Source organism: Budorcas taxicolor, chromosome 13, assembly GCF_023091745.1.
Source record: "Budorcas taxicolor isolate Tak-1 chromosome 13, Takin1.1, whole genome shotgun sequence".
NCBI lineage: Eukaryota > Metazoa > Chordata > Mammalia > Artiodactyla > Bovidae > Budorcas > Budorcas taxicolor.
In genome coordinates this window covers 66,838,995-66,860,560 of record NC_068922.1, presented here as the reverse complement: position 1 = coordinate 66,860,560, position 21,566 = coordinate 66,838,995, and the positions used below count along the sequence as shown (strand labels likewise).

General features: G+C 43.7%; 1 protein-coding gene across 1 annotated transcript in view; it reads right to left on the bottom strand.

Moving 5' to 3' along the window:
• Window positions 1-583: 583 nt before the first annotated feature.
• Window positions 584-21,566, bottom strand: part of RPRD1B (regulation of nuclear pre-mRNA domain containing 1B) — a 58,320-nt gene continuing 37,337 nt past the window's right edge. The window contains exon 7 of the mRNA XM_052650474.1: window positions 584-3,216. Coding sequence (XP_052506434.1) covers window positions 3,067-3,216 — 150 coding nt within the window. The 3' untranslated portion in view covers window positions 584-3,066. The remainder of the gene's footprint in view (window positions 3,217-21,566) is intronic.

Below are 21,566 nucleotides of genomic sequence, written 5' to 3'. Positions count from 1 at the left end.
AAGTATCAATTGCTTCAAAGGACTGTATTTCAAACCATTTTTTCAATATTTTGAATTTTAACTGGTAATAGTCAATATGTTCTCATGAATTTGAAAGTGAAAAGGAACCCACAAAAAAATATTTTTTTTATCTCCCATGTTTCTTTTTACTGTTCAGAGTGGCTTTCACTGTACTGCCAACATCAAATCTCTCTTAGGAGCCCTCGTCGTGTGAACAAAAGCACTGAAATCAAAGAACTTCCAAGTTTTAATCTGTCAGAGACTGTGGTACTAGGGAAAGAGTCATGTGACCTCCCCATCAGTCCCATTTCTGTACAATGAGGATAAAACTCTGGAGGTACCTCTCTTGGATACTGTGTAGACTGGCTAATTAAAGCTAACTGACCCCCTGGAAAGAACCAAAAAATTCTATGTAAGAGCTGAGTATTTATGGGCCACTAACAGTCACAAAAACTCCTGAGACAGGATCCTGTGCAGACAGTACAATCTCTATTGGTGATTACTAATTACCCACTGATTACAAAGAAAGCTTTGAGGGTTCCCTAAGAGGGAAAGGAAAAGAAACATTGTACAATGTCATTCAACAACACCATCTTTATTCAAAAATATATATCTATGAGACATTTCAGAATATACTGCTACCGCCAATGGCAGCCTATACTTCTAAATAAAGTCCTAAATTAATATACAAATTTAAGCTTTAAAAATATTCTTTAAGAAAAAAACAAAACAAAACAAAGGAAGATTGAAGACTTTCTGAGGAACATGACCTAAAGGAAAGGTCTTCGAGGCTGATGGATGTCCTAAGTGTAGGAAAACACAAAACAAACCCCCCACCCCCACCCCACCTGGTCACCTCATACATACAAGGAGAAAGGGTCATTTAAATTAAACAAATGAAGTAAAAAGTACACTTGGGGAGGATGTGGGAGAATTGAGTTAAAAAACAAAAGCATTTCATTGGGGAAAAAAAAAAAAACAGGACTAACCTCCTTATAGGAAGTCTACTAGTAACAGGTGTTAAGAGGCCAACACATTCATTTACATAATTGCTACAGTTTCATCTCTTGCTCTTGCTGTAATAATTACGCACCAATCTCTAATCAAAGACTCAATCAGATAAAACACAGCAGTGGGCAAAATCCATTATGTTATATAACATTTTCATCTAGCTGATGAGAGCAAATGCCTTCTCCACCTTTTTGATTGGTTTGTGGCTGCTAAGATTCTGCTTCCTTGGTGAAAGCAGAGTATGTCCATGGCAATCTGTTTAGAAGCAGCTCGCCTGCAAGACCACAGCAGCACACCACATGGGGAGGGGCTCATATGCAGATACAGCAAAGGCTGGAATTTATTTTGCAATTGTGATAAAGTCATTTACTGCCCTATGGCCTCTGGGAGAAACACTTTACAGACAGACCCATTAATTTAATAATGACAGGACGACAGGCAGTGTCGATATGTAACCAACACACAGTCCGTATTCAATCTGAAAAATAGCTTAAATGCTACGAGGTTCTACAGAGTTAAACTGCATACCTGCTGCGACTTTTCCTTGTTTTCGCTTCATGGCAGGCAGGAGAGCTTCCTGAAAGGAAGCCTGTTACACTTCTAAAAGCAGACATCACCATGCTCTAACACGTTGAACATGTAGAATCACATGTAACTGGTTTTTTTGGTAATCCTGAAAAGAGCAACTCAAAATGATGGAAATCCTGAAGCCCCCTCCAAGGAATTCCTTTTATAGCTTTTGGATTTCAGCCTCCGGGCTCTAATTCCTATTACACTATTAGGGCGAATTGTTTTCTGCCCTTTCCAATGTCAAAAATCAGCCTGCCAAATGAGAATGATTTACAGACAGCAGGCCTAGCCTTTACTAAAAGTAAGATAAAAATCCTAACTACATCATACAGTCATAATGTCAGCTGGCATGATAATGGAATTAAGACCCCCCAATTAATATCCCTCACTTTCCCCCTTCCCGAGATGGGTTATTCAGCGACACCTGACACCAAGCACTCCTCCTCCTAGGGGCACAGAGACATGTACAGTGGTGTGAACTGAAGGACAGACAAGCATGCAGAGTGTCGGGTCTACAGGGGAGAGCTTCAAGTTTAGTCACCATGCGGTGGACGTGCGCCCACACAGTGCATTAATTGGTAGTGTGTGCCCTATTCCCCCAAAGGGGTCAAAGCGACAGCAGAACCTGGACTCCCAGAAAGCCTTCAGTTTCAGGGGCCCACTGTGCTATTTCTAATAACTGCCTCAAACTTTCACAATGTGGGGCAAGGACAATGTTTCTAGAAACATGCTCCTGAACAGAGAGGGCGGGACTCTTGATCAGAGCAGCCTGGGAAGGTTGATAGGAACCTTGAGCAAATACCTTATTTTTGATTCACGCTTGTGATCCCCGTGAGTCTGTCTCGGAACTGTGGCTTGATGTCCCAGATCAGCTTTGAATCTTTACTGCTACATTCTCTAGTATGCTCACAGAACACGTGCACCTAACCTCTGGCAACACATTGCCAGAAGTCACAACAAGGGAGAATCTGAGATTTGGCAAACTCTTTATGGCGAAGACGCTCAAAACAGTTGTGCCTCCAACCTCTGGGGTGGATGGCAGCCAGGAAAAGCCAACGATTCCAGACCCGAGTCCCTTGGCAGAAGCCTGCCCTGAACCTGAACAAGCCCAGCTCGAAAAGGAGCAACTGCTTTCATGACACAATGTCGTCATGAGGGACAAGATTCTTCTACACATGATTTTCATAACTTCTTAGGTGTACAAGAGAGGGCTAAAAGGGGAAAACCAACAGGGGCATGGAAACATGAAGTGAGTTTGTATTCTTTCCAAGTATACAGTGAAACTGGATTCCATTTGCCACTGTTCTCAATTGTGCTCGACAGAGGAGAGGCCGCAGAGGGAGGAGATTCAGTCTGTGGCTCTTTCTTGAGGATGGGGGCTGACTGAACGAGGGACAGAACCAGGGGCTTCCAGGTTATTTCCAACCATGACGTGCCCTCTTCTTTCTGCTGGTACAGATGGGAATCTGGGGCATGACACCTGCCCTAGTCAGTTGAAAACAGGTCACCAGCAGAGGGCAGGGGGGCCAAGCCCCCTGTGACGTTGGGCAGCAACGAGAGGTCTGGCAAGCTCTGAATGTGGGACTTGAGTTCCTTGCGGACCTGGGTTACCCGAGCAAGCTTCTGTTTATATTCCTGAGGAGACAAAGAGTTATGTTAAGGAGAAAGAGAAAACAAGCTTCTGTTTATATTCCCGAGGAGACAATGCAGTTACGTTAAGGAGCTGATACAGATACTCTCAGCCTCCTAGTGTGTGTGCTCCTGACCAGAAAGCCCCTCACACATTCAGCTAGGCTACCAGGCTCAGGTTTTCAAATGCTCAAAAGCAAGACTTTACACAAAAAACGAAAGCTCTAGAGTTCGATATTGGCGATAGTGAATTAAATGGTATTTAACTGAGTGCTTGAGATCTGGAAGTAAAAAGTGATGTTTTGTATTTGTAGTGTCTTTGGTGCTTATCTATTTCAAAATACTTCGTAAGATAAAATAATGCTTGAGCTTTACAATTATTCTGAAGGCTCCACCTAGACATGACTAGGAAAACCACTCTAGAGCTAACTGTATTTTCTATGTTAAACTTAGATTAACCCAGAGTTAGCATCTTCATAGACAAGGACTTCAGAAGCTCAAAATTCCCACCGCCACCACCTGGTTCAGGACTTCCTTGTTCCACACGTAGGCACTGTAGCAAGGCCCTGCTAAGGCCTTCTAGCAGTCACCCCTAAACAGGCCCCTGGACTTATCTTTCAGAAGCCCAGCTTTCATCAAGTCCCTCCTCTGATAAAGGGAAGCATGGTGCCACACTATCTCCATGACTGATCTGAGTGCAAGGTCTTCTAAAATTAGCTCCTGCCCACATGTTGCACAGGCCAGAGCCTGCACTGGCCAGAGCCTGCACTGGCCGTTTGTTCAGGATCCCCCTAAGCCTGAAGGGCTCTCTTTCTTCTCCTGGTCTCGGCAAGGTCCTGACTCTGCTCCTTCGCCAACTGCTGAGTCCCGCATCTCTAGGAAAATCTTTCCTCCTCGTCCAGTACACTGGTCCCCATCTCCACTGGCTTCCTGGGCGCCGCGCCCCTAATGGACTGCTCTTAGGTGCTCTCTCCACATGTCAGAGTTCTGCGTTCCTCTAAAATACGACTTCCTTGATGACAGGAACTGAATATACTCTTCTCTTTCCTCAGCTCCCAGGTAAAAGGTCTTGGCTAACAACTCTAGGCCAGAGGACGCCTGTGGTTTATGGCTCCTTTGGGGCTCGACTTTTTTCTTTTTTCACCCTCTTCGGTGTTTCTGCAAAGACAAGGAGGCTCCTGAGACTGGGCCCTTGCTGACTAAAGCCTCTCCTACAGGAACATAACAGAGCACTGGGCTGAGACACAAAGCCCTGGGCTTAGTCCTGGCTCCGACTCCTAAGTTCCAGTGTGACTGTGGAGGTGTTCCCTCCTTTCCTCCATCCTTCTTTATCTGAAAATGAGGGAAGTGGAGCACCCATAAGGTTTTTCTTCATGTTCTAGATTCCTTCATACCAGATACCTTCCATATACTTCGAGAGGCAAAAGGTTTGAAGAAGAGTGATAAGATAGGAAATAGGTTAAAAAAAAGAACACTCGGCTGAAGTTGTAAAGACAAATTCCAAGCAAGGAGTGGGAGAGGGAAGTGGGGAAATGAGCAGGGAGGCTCTGCCCCCAAGTGACTGCTGGCTGTCAGCCTTCCCCCTGAAGTGACAGCTGCTCACACAAGTCCTCAAACAGAGTCAAGGGACAAGTAAAGAAAGGAAGCTCTTCTGCTAGCCCCTTCCTTTCCTCTGTAGACTTTACACAACTAAAATAATGACTTCTGTAAACTATTCCTAGTGACTCCCCCAACAAACAGTAAGCATCCAAAGGCAAGGACCAAACCCAACTGCCTCCCCAGCATCCACCATGCCCAGTAGTGCCCTGCAAACAGTAACTATCTACACAGCTGCCCAATGAATTAACAATATATAAAAGATAGGATTATGTAACAGTAATCACCTTTCATTCTTGAAACAAAAAACTGATTTCAAATCTGAGGATCTATTAATAAAATGTCAAAGTTCTCTGCTCTTCCTTCTACAAACAGTCTTCTCCTTTGTTTTTACAGATGTCACAGGAAGCTAACAGAGGAGACCTATTCTCTATTACTGGACACGGATTCATTTCTTGAACTTCTCCTGAATTCTAGGTACAAAAAGAGTAATAGTTACCCCTTTCTCCCTGTGACCATCCTCTGACCAAAGCTGACACATGAAAGCCACCTCAACTCAGAGCCATCCAGAGCAGTCAGAGAGTACTTCAGTTGAAGGAGGAATTCCTCAAGGACAGTTTGAAAATCACCGAGTCTCTGGAGAGCTGACCTAGGATCAGAATCCAAGGTTCGGTACTCTCGGGTGATCCTCAGACTAATTTAGCAAGTCCACCTGAGATCAAAAGGTGGTTGATTGGATTAACACTCCCATACCACCTTAAATTCAAACAACTCACATCTTAAAAAAAAAAAAAAAACTCATTTGTTCCTCTTTAGGAGTACAAGAGGTGGGAGGGTATCTCTTCATGTTTCAGTTCAGTCGTTCAGTAGTGTCCGAGTCTGAGACCCCATGAATCACAGCACGCTAGGCCTCCCTGTCCATCACCAACTCCTGGAGTTCACTCAGACTCATGTGCATTGAGTCGGTGATGCCATCCAGCCATCTCATCCTTTGTCGTCCCCTTCTCCTCCTGCCCCCAATTCCCCCAGCATCAGGGTCTTTTCCAATGAGTCAACTCTTCGCATGAGGTGGCCAAAGTATTGGAGTTTCAGCCTCAGCATCAGTCCTTCCAATGAACACCCAGGAGTGGTCTCCTTTAGGATGGACTGGTTGGATCTCCTTGCAGTCCAAGGGACTCTCAAGAGTCTTCTCCAACACCACAGTTCAAAAGCATCAATTCTTCGGCTCTTAGCTTTCTTCACAGTCCAACTCTCACATCCATACATGACCACAGGAAAAACCATAGCCTTGACTAGATAGACCTTTCTTGGCAAAGTAATATCTCTGCTTTTCAATATGCTATCTAGGTTGGTCAAACTTTCCTTCCAAAGAATAAGTGTCTTTTAATTTCATAGCTGCAATCATCATCTGCAGTGATTTTAGAGCTCAAAAAAATAAAGTCTGATACTGTTTCCACTGTTTCCCTATCTATTTCCCATGAAGTGATGGGACCAAATGCCATGATCTTAGTTTTCTGAATGTTGAGCTTTAAGCCAACTTTTTCGCTCTCCTCTTTCACTTTCATCAAGAGGCTCTTTAGTTCCTCTTCACTTTCTGCCATAAGGGCGGTGTCATCTGCATATCTGAGGTTATTGATATTCCTCTCGGCAATCTTGATTCCAGCTTGTGCTTCCTCCAGCCCGGTGTTTCTCATGATGTACTCTGCATATAAGTTAAATAAGCAGGGTGACAATATACAGCCTTGACGTACTCCTTTTCCTATTTGGAACCAGTCTGTTGCTCCATGTCCAGTTCTAACTGTTGCTTCCTGACCTGCATACAAGTCAGGTGGTCTGGTATTCCCATATCTTTCAGAATTTTCCACAGTTTATTGTGATCCACACAGTCAAAGGCTTTGGCATAGTCAATAAAGCAGAAGTAGATGTTTTTCTGGAACTCTCTTACTTTTTCGATGATCCAGCAGATGTTGGCAATTTGATCTCTGGTTCGTTTGCCTTTTCTAAAACCAGCTTGAACATCAGGAAGTTCACGGTTCATGTATTGCTGAAGCCTGGCTTGGAGAATTTTGAGCGTTACTTTACTAGCATGTGAGATGAGTGCAATTGTGTGGTAGTTTGAGCCTTCTTTGGTATTGCCTTTCTTTGGGATTGTAATGAAAACTGACCTTTTCCAGTCCTGTGGCCACTGCTGAGTTTTCCAAATTTGCTGGCATATTAAGTGGAGCACTTTCACAGCATCATCTTTCAGGATTTGAAATAGCTCAATTGGAATTCCATCACCTCTGCTAGCTTTGTTCATAGTGATGCTTTCTAAGGCCCACTTGACTTCACATTCCAGGATGTCTGGCTCTAGGTGAGTGATCACACCATCGTGATTATCTGGGTCATGAAGATCTCATCATGTTTAGATTGCTATTATATTCTAGATATCATTAGAGAAAATTCATTTTAATGAAAGCAAGTATGTTCCACATTAAAGTCCTCTTTTCATAGCACTCTGAAAGTGGATGGATCAGGCCCACACATCCTCGTGACCCAGGGAGTTCTTCTTGTTTTCTACCCACAGACATTTCTATTTTAAGAGCAGGTTCACGAGTCTAGGAGGAGGGCATCACTAGACAAAGGATGAAAGCAGGAGCCAATGAACAAGATTAAAAAAAAGAGAGTTGCAAGATACAACATTAATATATAAAAGTCAACTGCTTTCCTATATACTGGCAATGAACTAGTGGAATTGAAATTAAAACCCAATACCATTTACATTAGTTTTAAAACAATGAAGTACTTAAGTATAAAGCTAACAAAATATTTATGACATCTACTAGAGGAAAACTACAAAATTCTGATGATCGAACATAGAAGAGGTAAATAAACAGAGATATATTCCATGTTGATGGACAGGAAGATGCAGTTCTCTTACAATGTCAGTTCTTCTCAACTTGATCTGCAGATCCAAGGCAATCTCAATCAAAACCACAGCAAGTTATTTTGAAGATATAAACAAACTAATTCTAAAGTTTATAGGGTGAGGCAAGAGATTCTGAAGAGCCAACACACTATCAAAAGAACAAAGCTAGACACTACTTAACTCTAAGACTTACTTTAAGCTGTTGTAATCAAGAGCGCAATGCTGGCAAAAGAACAGACAAAAAGATGAGTGCAACAGAACAGAGGGCCCAGAGTGTATAAACAGTCAGCCAGTCTTTGACAAAGGAGCAAAGGCAATACAATGGCAAGCAGATAGTATTTTACATATAACATCAACAACATGATCCATGAAAGAAATGACAAACTGGATTTCATTAAAATGAAAATTTCGACTCTAGGAAAGACTGCCAAGAGAATGAAAAGATAAGCCTGAGACTGGGAGAAAATGTCTGTGAAAGACATCATATGTCATCAAGGAAATGCAAATTAAAACAATACTGAGGGCTTCCCTGGTGGTCCCCGTAGTTAAGAGTCCATCTTGCAATGCAGGGGATACAAGTTTGATCCCTGTTCCAGGAAGATCCCACATGCCTCAGGGCAACTGAGACCATCTGCCACAACTACTGAGCCCGTGCTCTGGAGCTTGTGCTACTGACGCTCACACACCCTAGAGTCTGTGCTCTGCAGCCACTGCAATAAGAAGCCCCCATACCACAGTGAAGAGTAGCTCCCACTCGCTACAACTAGAGAACGCCTGCACACAGCAACAAAGACCCAGCACAGCAAAAAATAAAATACACATGAAAAACGAAAACAACATTGAGATACCACCCCATACCTGCTAGAACAGTCAGAGTGCAGAAAAGACATCGCCATGTGCTGGCGAAATGCAGAGCGAGAGGAGTGCTCAGATACACCACCGGTGGGAGTGCAACATGGCACAGCCACTATGGAAGACAATTCGGTAGCTTCTTACAAAACCAAACATACTCTTACCATATGACTATGCTGGCTGGTATTTACCCAAAGGAGTTGAATATCTGTACCCACACAAATACCATCACACCACTGTTTACAGCAGCCTTATTCATAATTACCCAAAGCTGGAATCAACCAAGACGTCAAGCAGGGGAATGGATAAACTCTGGTACATCCAAACAAGAGAGTATACTAAAAAGAAATGAGTACGTCAAGGCTGTATATTGTGACCTTGCTTATTTAACTTCAATTAAATAAGCAGAGTACATTGTGCAAAATGCTGGGCTAGATGAAGCACAAGCTGGAATCAAGACTGCTGGGAGAAATATTAATAACCTCAGATATGAGGATAACACCACCCTTATGGCAGAAAGCAAAGAGGAACTAAAGAGCCTCTTGATGAAAGTGAAAGAGGAGGTGAAAATGCTGGCTTAAAATTCAACATTCAAAAAACTACGATCATAGCATCCGGTCCCATCGCTTCATGACACATAGATGGGGAAACAATGGAAACAGTAAAAAACTTTGTTTTCCTGGGCTCCAAAATCACTGCAGATGGTGACTGCAGCCATGAAATTAAAAGGTGCTTGCTCCTTGGAAGAAAAGCTATGACAAACCTAGATAGCATATTAAAAACAGAGACATTACTTTGCAGACAAAGGCCCGTCTAGTCAAAGCTATGGTTTTTCCAGTTGTCATGTATGGATGTGTGAGTTGGACTATAAAGAAAGCTGAGTGCAGAAGAATTGATGCTTTTCAACTGTGGTGTTGAGAAGACTCCTGAGAGTCCCTTAGACTGCAAAGATATCAAATGAGTCAATGCTAAAGGAAATCAACCCTGAATATTCATTGGAAGGACTGATGCTGAAGCTTCAATACTATCGGCCACCTGATGTGAACAGCTGACTCACTGGAAAAGACCCTGATGCTGGGAAAGATTGAAAGCAGGAGGAGAAGGGGATGACAGAGGATGAGATGGTCGGATGGTATCACCAACTCAGTGGACGTGAGTCTGAGCAAGATCTGGGAGATCGTGAAGGACAGGGAAGCCTTGCGAGCAGCAGTCCATTCAATGGGGTTGCAAAGAGTCTGGACATGACTGGGTGACTGAACAACAACAAAAATAAATGAGCTATCAAGCCATGAAAAAACTCTAAATGCGTATTATTTAGCGAAAGAAGCCAATCTGGAAAGGTTAACTACCGTGTGACTCCAACTATATGACGTTCTGAGAAAGGCAAAACAAAGGTTGGGGGGAGAAGGCAGGGATGAATAGGTGAAGCAGATGATTTTTAGGCTAGTAGAAATACAATAGTGATGAATTACACATCTGTCCAAACCCACAGAATGTCCAACACCGATGTGAACTCTAGTATAAACTACTGACTTCAGGTAATTACTAATACAGTGTCAGCACAGGTTCCTCAGGGCTTCCCTGGTGGCTCAGACGGTAAGGGATCCAACTTGCAATGCGGGAGACCTGGGATCAATCCCTGGGTTGCGAAGATCCCCTGGAAAAGAGAACAGCTACCCACTCCAGTATTCTAGCCTGGCGAATTCTGTGGACAGAGCCTGGCGGGCTACAGTCCATGGGGTTGCGAAGAGACTGAACAACTTTCACTACTCACTATGTGGGTTCATCAAGAGCAAAAATGTACCCCATCTGGAGGACACTGATAGTGGGGCAGACAATACAGGTCTGGGGATAAGGGAGTATATAGGAAATCTCTGTACCTTCCTCTTAATTTTGCTGCGAACCTAAAATTGTTCTGAAAAATGGTGAATGGGCCAACTAGTTAAAATGTATCAGCAAGAGCCACTAGGTATATACTCTGAATATCTAAATACAGGTAAAGACTGCCTTTAACACTGTTAAAACATTTCTGGACAGGGGGAGAATAAGACCCCACAAGCCATATGGCACAGCTGAAAAAACAAACATAAATAAACAAACAAAACCGTTAAAATATGTAGCTGCTTAACTGGGACAGCTGAATGACCCCACTTAATGCCTTGAGGAAAGACAAACAGGTTAGAGCTCACCCCAAGCTCTGATTAGGTCAAACTGAGGATATAGTAATTTTATAGTCCCCTAAACAGATTTAGTAGTAACTGACTCTGTGATATCCTAACCCTTTTTTAAAAAATTAGACTCAGCCTTTTCCCAAGTGTATATGTGTACAGATTGTGTCAGACTCTGTGCGACCCCATGGACTGTAGCCCACCAGGCTCCTCTGTTCAGCCTTTTCCCAAGTGTATATGTGTACAGATTGTGTCAGACTCTGTGCGACCCCATGGACTGTAGCCCACCAGGCTCCTCTGTTCACGGGATTATCCATGCAAGAATACTGGAGTGGGTTACCATTTCCTCCTCCAGGGCATCTTCCCAACTGAGGGACCGAACCTGCATTGGCAGGTAGATTCTTTAATACTGAGCCACCTAGGAAGCCCTTAATGCTGCCACTGACCAACAGAAAATTAAGCACGAATCCAAATAAAACTACTCCCCCAGACACAAATCCAGCCTTTACCTGTCTCCACTTCTTCCCTCAGTTGGGGCAGGGCACACCCTTGATAGCTGCCTTCCTGTTATTCACTTAGGCTCTAAACAGGGAAAGGAGACAGACCTCAGGAGAATCCAAGCATCTTTTTCCTCAAGGTACTAGTCTGCTTTCTGACAATTAATACCCATAAGCTCTGCAAGGCTCCACCCCGAGCCCTCAGGAACTCCTGTTCTCGGCAGAAATCAAGGATTTTTTTTCAAGATACCATGAAAACCAACTTCCAAGTGATGAGACCCATTCAAATTCTTTGGACTCACTCAAGTGTGCTGCGTCCCACAATCTCTGCAGCACACCAAGTACCAGACAGACAAATGATGCGACAAGGCGGTCACATGCTCCTTGCTTTAAATACCTTAGACTTGTGTATAACAGAGGACTCAGCCTTTACTCTAAGGCTCCCACTACCCTGCCTGGTCCAGAACTCGAGATGGAGCCCTGCACCATTTATACCAGCAGATGCCACCCTGCCCCGCTCCTGTCTCTCAGTCTTTTCTCCCCACCAGCTGATTCACCTCACCCACACTTCACTTGGCTCTTTTTCACACTCGTATCTTCAGACACTTGCCTTTTCCTCCACTACCAGGCAAGCATGGAAAGACAAGACAAACCCAGCAAGTGCTGTTGCTTTTCCTTCCCTGCTCATGCATAATTTACACTGGGGTGGTGGCAGAGGCGAAGGGTTGAGCCGAATCTGCCATTCGCTACAGGCACTCACTGCAGCAAAACATCTCTCCACCGACCCCCACCACGGGGAGCCATGAAACAGACAGGCGTTCTACCAGACTTGCGGCTACTGCTGCCCTGGTGCAGGATCCTGGAGGGGAGGTAGTGGAGGGGAAGCAGGCATGCATGATGAACTGCCTGGGTTTCTGTGATCGCCAAGAAATGCTGAAAACAGAGAAGGTAAAGGACGGAGGTGTGGCTCTAAGACTGAGCCTAGGATTTATGTTCCTGGCAAAATTCTGGAATCTTGCCTCAAAGATTCTTCGAACCAGAAGCAGAAAATGTGTCCAACATCCCCCTGCTTCCTATGGACCCAGCTGACACTGTGGGAACAGCCCAGCACAGCGCAGAGAGACAACTGGCCGAGGGAAGCGAGGCTGACACATTCTTTGCCTTTTTTGGTTAGAGGGGTAAGCCAGACCTGACACGCTGCAGATGAGCTGGGGGATAAGACGGTTAGAAATGACAGGGGCCAATGTCGCAACGACCTTTCGAGGAGAATTTCACTTTCAAAACAAACAAAAATTGTAAGCATTTCCTCTAGCAACTCATGTAACAAATACAGATCAAAATGTAAACTGTCAAACCTATGTTTTTTCCTTGCTAAGAAGTATTTACACAACAAAAATTATGTTAGAAATAACACCAAAGGCAGGGGCTTGATTTGATAAGATTTCCAGTAACAAGATGCCTGTTTTCCTTTATCTGGCCCTGTTGTGCTATAGGACATATGGTATATAAAAATCACCACTGCTCAGCTACTTCCAGTTAAGAATTATAAAGGGTTATTATGCATGAAGAAGTTTATAAAGGGCCCAGTTTGAAACGTGATCTGCCACACTGAATTAAAGTCAAAGAACGGCTTCATCACAGGAACGCCAAGGTAGCCAGGCAGAAAGGGAAAGCTGAACCTTGCCCCAAGGTTACTTAACATGCCCCCTCAGCCCTCTTGTCTTTCCAGGAGGCTTAACTCTATAGTTGCTGAGGCTATAGACTTAGAAATCTACACTTTGAAATCATAGCTTCAACTTAAACTACAACTAATTAACTCATCCTTCATTTTTTATGGGAAAATACAGTATCCAAATCTTTGGGCTGAAAATAAGAATGCTGCTTTTAATTTTTCAAGGATCTACATGGGAACATTAAAAACCCATCACTGACTCGCACCTCTCTCCTAGCCAGCTCCATTGCTCCATGTGACTTAGTGGCAGCTGTGACATTTCAAAATGATCCCTTCTGAGGTGTCACAGCAGGGCTGGAGCTGCTGAGTTAAGATGCTGGGGAAGATACATGGAAAAGAAAGTTGTGGCTCTGATTCTAGTCTTCAGTGGCTCTCAGCTCCGCTACCAAAACCAGTCATAAAGGGACTACTACTGTTGGGGCTCCGAGCGGGCTACCTCAAAATGGTATACCATGGCATATTAATTATCTGAAGTTGCATGAAAAGCACTGATATAAGAAATTAAAAAACAAGAAAAACTCTGATCCTCTTCTGTCTCCCTGAAAAGCAGGAAATAAATCTCTAGAGTGAAAGGTTCGCTTTCTGCATCTGGAGGTGGAAAGACAGACACCCTTATTGTCAGAGACAGGAATTCAGAGCTGAGGAGCCCGTATAAACAAACTCTCTTACTTCTCTGATTTACTACCCCACACTCAAATTCTGTTTAGATTCTCTTCTAATGAAGCACCCAAAGCCTATGTTTCTTTGTGCTGTCCATTCCTTACAAATTTACTGTGTAAAACGTATAAAAGCTGCCTGATTTGGTTACTTCTTAGGTCTCATATTTAGAAGACCTCTGTGTATATGAAAAAAAAGAACACATTTCTTTTTCTCCTCTTAATCTGCCTTCTGTCCTGTTTGTTTTTTGTTTTAGTAGTACAGTCACAAGAGGAGCAGAGGGGGAAATCCCCCCTCTCCAAAAAGTACACACACAGTGTTTCTCAGGAGGGAAAGTGACAAAATGACTACAATTCGAAGTATTCGCAGAGCAATACATTACTTTACCAACAACGGTCTGTCTAGTCAAAGCTATGGTTTTTCCAGTAGTTATGTATCGATGTGAGAGTTGGACCATAAAGAAAGCTGAGCGCTGAAGAATTGATGCTTTTGGACTGTGGTGTTGGAGAAGATTCTTTAGAGTCCCTTGGACAGCAAGGAGATCAAACCAGTCAATCCTAAAAGAATTCAGTTCTGAATGAAATTCATTGGAAGGACTGACGCTGAAGCTGAAGCTCCAATACTTTGGCCACCTGATGTCAAGAACTGACTCATTGGAAAAAACCCTGATGCTGGGAAAGATTAAAGGTAGGAGGAGAAGGGGATGACAGAGGATGAGATGGTTGGATGGCATCACCGACTCGATGGACATGAGCTGGAGCAAGCTCCAGGAGTCGGTGATGGACAGGGAAGTCTGGCGTGCTGCAGTCCATGGGGTTGCAAAGAGTCAGACAACTGAGCGACTGAACTGACTGGCAGAATCAAATGGGAACCGGCTTCTTAAGCTGGAAATCATACCACAAAGTGTTTTTGAAGTATTTCTTTCTCCCCAGAAGACCCTCTACACGAAAGGTTTACGGGAGCTTCTACTATCACAATAAAAACCCCCTTCTGAGAGGGATCTGAAAAAGCAAGGGAAGAAGAATGAAAAGTTACTGTGTATCATGTCCGACTCATTTGCAACTATAGCCCGCCAGGCTCCTCTGTCCACCCGATTCTCCAGGCAAGAATACTGGAGTGGGTTGCATTCCCACTTCCAGGGAATCTTCCCAACCCAGGGATCAAACCTGGGTTTCCTGCATTGCAGGCAGATTCTTTACCATCTGAGCCACCCGGGAAGCCCAACACACATAATTAATAAAAATGAAACTAATAAAAGTAAAATCCGTCTTGCGTGCATGTGTGTGAAGTCACTTCAGTTGTGTCCGACTCTTTGTGACCCTTGGGACTGGAGTCCGCCAGGCTCCTCCGTCCATGGGATTCTCCAGGCAAGAATACTGGAGTGGGTTGCCGTGCCCTCCTCCAGGGGACCTTCCCGACCCAGGGACTGAACCCATATGTCTTATGTCTTCTATATTGGCAGATGGGTTCTTTACCACAAGTGCCACCTGGGAAGCCCAAACTCCATTTTGGGACTGGGCAAATGTTCAAATCGTAATGTAATCATAAAGCTAAAATTTACAATTGAACAGATGCCTGTGAAAGTGCTTTAAAAAGAGACTAATTTAAAAATGCACCTGGGTCCCTCAAAAATGCTTACACCATTTATACAACGGGTCCCTTGTACAAAACCAGGTAAAAGCAAACCACTAATGTACAGGAAGTATATTTATAATTAATTCATTTTTTAAAAAGTTAGCCTTCAAAAACCACAAGCTTTATGCAAATAAAGCCCCCACAAACTGATTTCCTTAATAACCATTTTAAGAAAAAAACCAAGTTATTGATGCTCTGCAAAGATGAAAGGTGCAAGCAGACCTTTCAACCGTTTCTCCTGTTGAGCCTGATGCTGGTGGAGTCAAGTATTCCTGCAGGGCAGTGAGAAGCAAAGGGCAGAAAGGAAAAGGGCATTTTTCACACAAAATAACTTTAAGCAATGTTTGTTATAATTTAAAGTGCTAAAAGGTCTGCCTGGAGCAAGGTGGCCTGTAGGTTACTGCTCTGCATTTGATACAGCTCTCTCTACAAGCAATAAAAAGTTTTCACTTCCTCCCGTTAGCAAAAAAAAAAGGAAGTAAAATGCATTTCCTAACTCTCCCATAAGACTGAAGGTATGTCACCCTCCCATGCGAGGGAGGTCTCCATAGTAAAACAGAAAAAACCTGGAGTCAAAAATTCCAGATTCAGGGACTTTCCTGGTGGCCCAGTGGCTAAGACTCCACTTGGTGTTCCCAATGCAGGGGCCTAGGTTCAGTTCCTGGTCAGGGATCTAGATCCTATATGCTGTAGCTAAGATCCAGCTCAGTCAAATAAATAAGAGTTGGACATGACTGAGTGACTGAGCATCCACACACTCAGGTGAGAGATGGTGTCAGCTGCGACTACAGCGGTAAGTGGAGACAGAGATGAAGAGGAGGAGGACAAATTCAGGAAAAACTGAGGAGATAAAAATCACAATGGCTTGGCGACTACTCCAATGTGGAAGAGAGGTGGCGGGAGGCTGTCTTGCAGAGCTGCAGCAGTGGAGCTGAAGAAGCGACTGGGACATCAGGTGAGTGAAGTGACTCAGGTGGGAGGTGGGAAAAACACGAAGAGAAACACTGGATGAGGCCCAGCGTCTGGCTCTGATGAATGGCAGTTGTAAGGGAGAAGATGGTGAATGTGATCATATTAAGTATGAGGTGTCTGTGGAAATTAGATACATGGGTCTTAAGTACAAGGAAGGATCTAGATATAGACCTAGATTGAAGCCATCAGCACAGAGGTGGTAGCTGAAGCCACTTCAGAGAATGAGAATGAGAAAAAAGCTAAAGGAATATCCATCTATTGGGCAAGAATAGAGAAAAGCATATTAAAGGACAAAAAGCCTAGAACCAGCAGAAGGTGGGATCCAGAAACCAAGAGAAGGAAAACACACGAAAAGTAATAAACAGTATTAAATGCTATAGTTTCTAGCCTCTAGCCCTTGCTGGTCTGGTGGCTAGGATTCCTGGTTTTCATGTAGATGACTGTTAAGTCACTAAGTCGTGTCCAACTCTTTGTGACCACATGGACTATAGTCTGCCAGGCTTCTCTGTCCATGCAATTCTCCAGGCAAGAATACTGGAGTGGGCTGCCATTCCATTCTTTCTCCAGGAGATCTTTCTGACCTAGGAATTGAACCTGGGTCTTCTGCATTGTAGGCAGATTCTTCACCAACTGAGCCACCAGGGAAGCCCCCATTAAATGCCACAGAGAAGGCCAAAAAGAGAAAAGAAAAAGAGAGCCAGAGACGGAGAAATATCTTTAGGCTTTTGAGATTAGACTACTGGTGTGGGTAGGTGCTCAGTCATGTCCAGCTCTTTGAGACTGCACGGACTGTAGCCCTCCAGGCTTCTTTGTCCATGGGCTTTTCCAGACGAGAATACTTGAGTAGGCTGTCATTTCCTCCTCCAGGGGATCTACCCGACTCAGGGATCAAACCTGAGTCTCCTGAGGCTCCTGCACTGGAAGACTGATTATTTTACCGCCAAGCCATCTGGGAAGCCCTAGGCTCCTGGTGGGGGATTCTAAAGACAGTAATGGAGATGTACCTGCCAAGCTGCAGTGGGGTAAGCAGAGACAAAATGGGGAGCCACAACGCAGTGATGTGGTAAAAAAGGGAGAGTAGTAGTGACGCGTGGTGTGTTCGTGTGAACACACGTGTGAACGTGATATAAAAACCATATTAGAGAGGCAAGGCATGATACACCTGCTGAGAAGGAGCCCTTCAGCCAGCCTACTGGAGACTTTTTACACAGAAAGGAAAATAACTTGGTCCTAAAGGTCCTTCAGAGAAGGCAATGGCACCCCACTCCAGTACTCTTGCCTGGAAAATACCATGGACAGAGGAGCCTGGTGGGCTGCAGTCCATGGGGTCGTGAAGAGTCAGACACTACTGAGTGACTTCACTCTGACTTTTCACTTTCATGCACTGGAGAAGGAAATGGCAACCCACTCCAATGTTCTTGCCTGGAGAACCCCAGGGATGGTGGAGCCTGGTGGCTGCCGTCTATGGGGTCGCAGAGTTGGACGCGACTGAAGCGACTTAGCAGCAGCAGCAGGGGTCCTGTGCGCTACCTCTTTATTACGGGTGAAGGTAAAATTGTTCTTTTATAAATGAAAAACCATGCCAAAGATAGGAGGCTGCCAAAACCACTGACTGGCCTCAGTAGAGAAAGTCGCAAAGAGCCTGGAATGGGCACTGCGGATCCTCATCACTAAATCCTGACTGGGGTTAAATGGTATATTTCTGGGAATAACTCCTTGTGAGTCTTACGTCCCACAGAGCAGAAACAATCATGGGCAAAATAAAAGCACCAAACAGAGCCTACCAGACACCATGAAGGAAAAAGTGGGATGAGTCTATTTTAATCATTATCAAAACCCCAAGAATGCTTAAAAACCACCAGCAAATTTTTGCTGAGTTGAAGTTCGCAAAGTTACTCTGCTTAAAATTCTCAAAGAACCTCATGACTGGAGTAGGAGAGATGTCCATACTTTTTCCTGAAGATGTTGAAAGAATCTGAATAAGGAGGAGAACAAATAAAGAGGCTTGCAGAGTCATAGAGAAAGTTGACTGGTACCATCACTTCTTCACGTGACGCGTGCCATACCTTTGGGAGCTCAGGGACTTTGTAAAGGTTTCATGTTGACTCCTTATTATAAGCAAGCAAATTTTTCCTCTAAACATGGAAAAAGACTCATTCTGACCTTACTTTAAGCCCTTCATTTTATAAGGGAAAACAAAGTCAGAGATACAACTTACAAAATTGCAGAGCATGCCATAATCTAGTTTCACTTTCTTCAAAAACCACAACTTACAGTGGGAGCAGAAGGCCCACCTGAACAAGTGTAGGAACATTCATAAAAACCAAAATAGAGCTTTGTTCAAAATAACATGCACCCCTTGGATCAAACAGACACTTAAGACACAAGAGCTCAAATTTCTGTAATCTGAACTCTGCTCTCAAAGCTATGCTCACTCAAGTCAATGTTATAATTAGTTGCCATCTTCACACAGCTGTTTCAAATGTAAACAGTTAATTTAAAACCCAGAAGAGAGCCCCATTTGTCTAATTTGTCTATTTCAACATTCACGCCTTCATAAAACCAAGATTAATCCTTAACTTGGGGGTATATACACACATTACACACATACCTATGTATCTTCTACCTGTCTGTCTGTCTATAAAGCTCAGTGAAGTTCTAGTCTACTTTAGATGCTCTGAAAAAGATCAAGAACCCATAAGTCAGAAATGCCTACTGAAGGCAAAGACCTTGAAATACATATGACCTGGAGTATACTTAAAGATAAGCAGATATCTGCACACATACAGAATCCATTTTTTAAAGTTTCTAGGAATTAAAAAATCCAGATACTAAAAGTGAGCCCAAAGTTAAAAAAAAAACTTCAATAAAAGTAACTGAATATCAAACCATATTCAAGAAACCATTTAAAATGTTTACAAAGTTTTTTGCTAATAAGGGAAAATAATCACGTAAAGTTTTTAAATGCACATATGATCATTTTAATTTTAAAACAGGAGGAAAAAATAAAAGAAATATACCAAAATTAAAAGTAGTTATCTCTGAATAGTGAGATTATGATTTTTTTTTCTTTATATTCATTTTTTCTAAGTTTCCTGTGAGTGCTTCTTTTGTAATTCAAAAAAGAAAAAGAACTGAATATTAGTTGAGTAAGAATGAATGTTTGGGGACTTCTCTGGTTGTGGGGTGGCTAAGACTCCAAGCTCCCAATGCAGCGGGCCTGGTTTCAATCCCTGTTCAGGGAACTAGATCCCACATGCTGCAACTAAGACCTGGTACAGTTAGGCAGCTAGCCAAGTTAAGTTAAGTTAGTTTAAAAAAAAAGAATGAATGAATATTTTGGCAGACAAAGCAGTGATGCAGGGCTCAAATACTGTTTTGATTCAATGTATATATGCACTTTATAAATAAATATGAAGAATTAGTGCTACACACACTTGCTAAAACTCAGTGGAGCTGTTCCAGGAAGGAGGAGGAACCATCAAAAGTTGATAAACAGGAAAACAATGCTGTGGCTAAAGCTGTGGATTTACAGCTGGGAGAGCTTTGAATCTGTGTCACTGTTTTCAAAGTTAAGTCTCAAGTGTCAGGGAACCATGCCCTTAGGTCACCAAGTAAGTGAAGTACATTATATGGGGACTTTTCTCCCCTGGAGTAATGAGAGATTAATATAGAAAGACACACACACCCCCCTAAGTGCACACACTGATAGATAAGAGCTCCAGCTACAAATCTGGCCTGAGCTAGAAGGGTCAGCAGTACCTAAAAAGAATGGAAGGAATCCAAGGATTAAACACAGCCTCCAAACTCCAAATCACTTACAGAACCACGCAACTCAAAAAGTCCCCACCTACTGGAGGGAAACTTTAAAAAAAAAACAGAAGAAAGAAAAAAAGGGGACGCACATCAAAGCAGGGGTGAAAAAGCAGTGAGCAAGCCAAGGCCTGCTGGGTGGGGAAGGACACAAGTACAACTCCATTCCACCAGCCCACCGCTGATCAAGTGACCAATGTGAGCAGACTGGCCTGCTTCCGCCCATGGTGCTGACAGCGCTGCTAGTCTAGGGAGGGGAAAATGACACGCTAAGGACGGGAGCGATAGAGAGGACCCACAGGCAGGGCCTCTCAGTTCCCAGGGAACATGGCAGATGATCACTGGGGTCAGGATTCTGCAGACTGGGGTTCTCTCCTCACTGACTTCCTTCTGTGACCCTGAGCTGCTCAAAGGAACGCTGAGCTCTGTCTTCTCATCTAATAGGGGGATTAGATTACCTGCTCCCATCTGCCCTGATTGTAATGGACAATGAGATACTGGCTTCCCTCACCATGGAGAAAGGGGAGGATTTGTCCAAAGCTGACCAAAAATGGAGCTCTCTAGCCCTACCTACTGCCCATCCCATTACTGGAATGAACACCTTTCACCATCTGCACCCTGCGGGGAGGTGGGGGATGCCACCAGAAATAACAGATGCCGTTAGTGCCTCCTCAGCTATAGCCCAAGAATCTCTCAAGTCTGCTGGAACCAAATTACGAACAGATACAAGAAGTCACAAGTCAGTGCTGGATTCTGGGCCACTTTCCCCTTCCCAGCTGTGCTGTGCTGTCATAAGTGAAAGTGAAAGTGTGAAAGTGTTAGTCACTCAGTTGTGTCTGACTCTTTGTGACCCTGACTATATAGCCCGCCAGGCTCCTCTGTTCATGAAATTCTTCAGGCAAGAATACTGGAGTGGGTAGCCATTCCCTTCCCCAGGGGATCTTTCTGACCCAGGGATGGAACCCATGTCTCCTGTATTGCAAGCGGATTCTTTACCATCTGAGCCACCAGAGTCTCAAAGGAAAAGTCACATGTACTCTTGAGTATTCATTACAGAGGAGGGTGACCTACCAAGTTTGGGAGACACAGCAACAGGCCTAAGTTCAATGATCAATTTCTCCCTTCCTCTCAGAGCAAGAGCATGCAGAGTTATGGCAAGAGGGTACTTAGGAGCCTGGTGGCAAAGTGGGCTCTCTCAAACTCAGAAAGGTTTTCACAGGGGCTATTCCAGAATGCTTTCCTGCAACCATTTAAATGCCCCTATAGAAGACATCATGTCTCTAAAATAAGATTCTTGCGACTGCTGAAATGATCAACTCTAGCTACTCTTCTGTGTAGAGTGTCTTTCTGCTGTGACCTGACCTAATGAAATAAATAAATAAAAATTTAAAACCACAATAAATAAACCAAAACACAAACTTGATAAAGTGACAAGATGTCTGCTTTAAATGATATTTCTGATCTGGGCTAACTCCGGGTCTGAAAAGAAGACTATACAATTCAGAAGCTGGACTATACATCTTCTG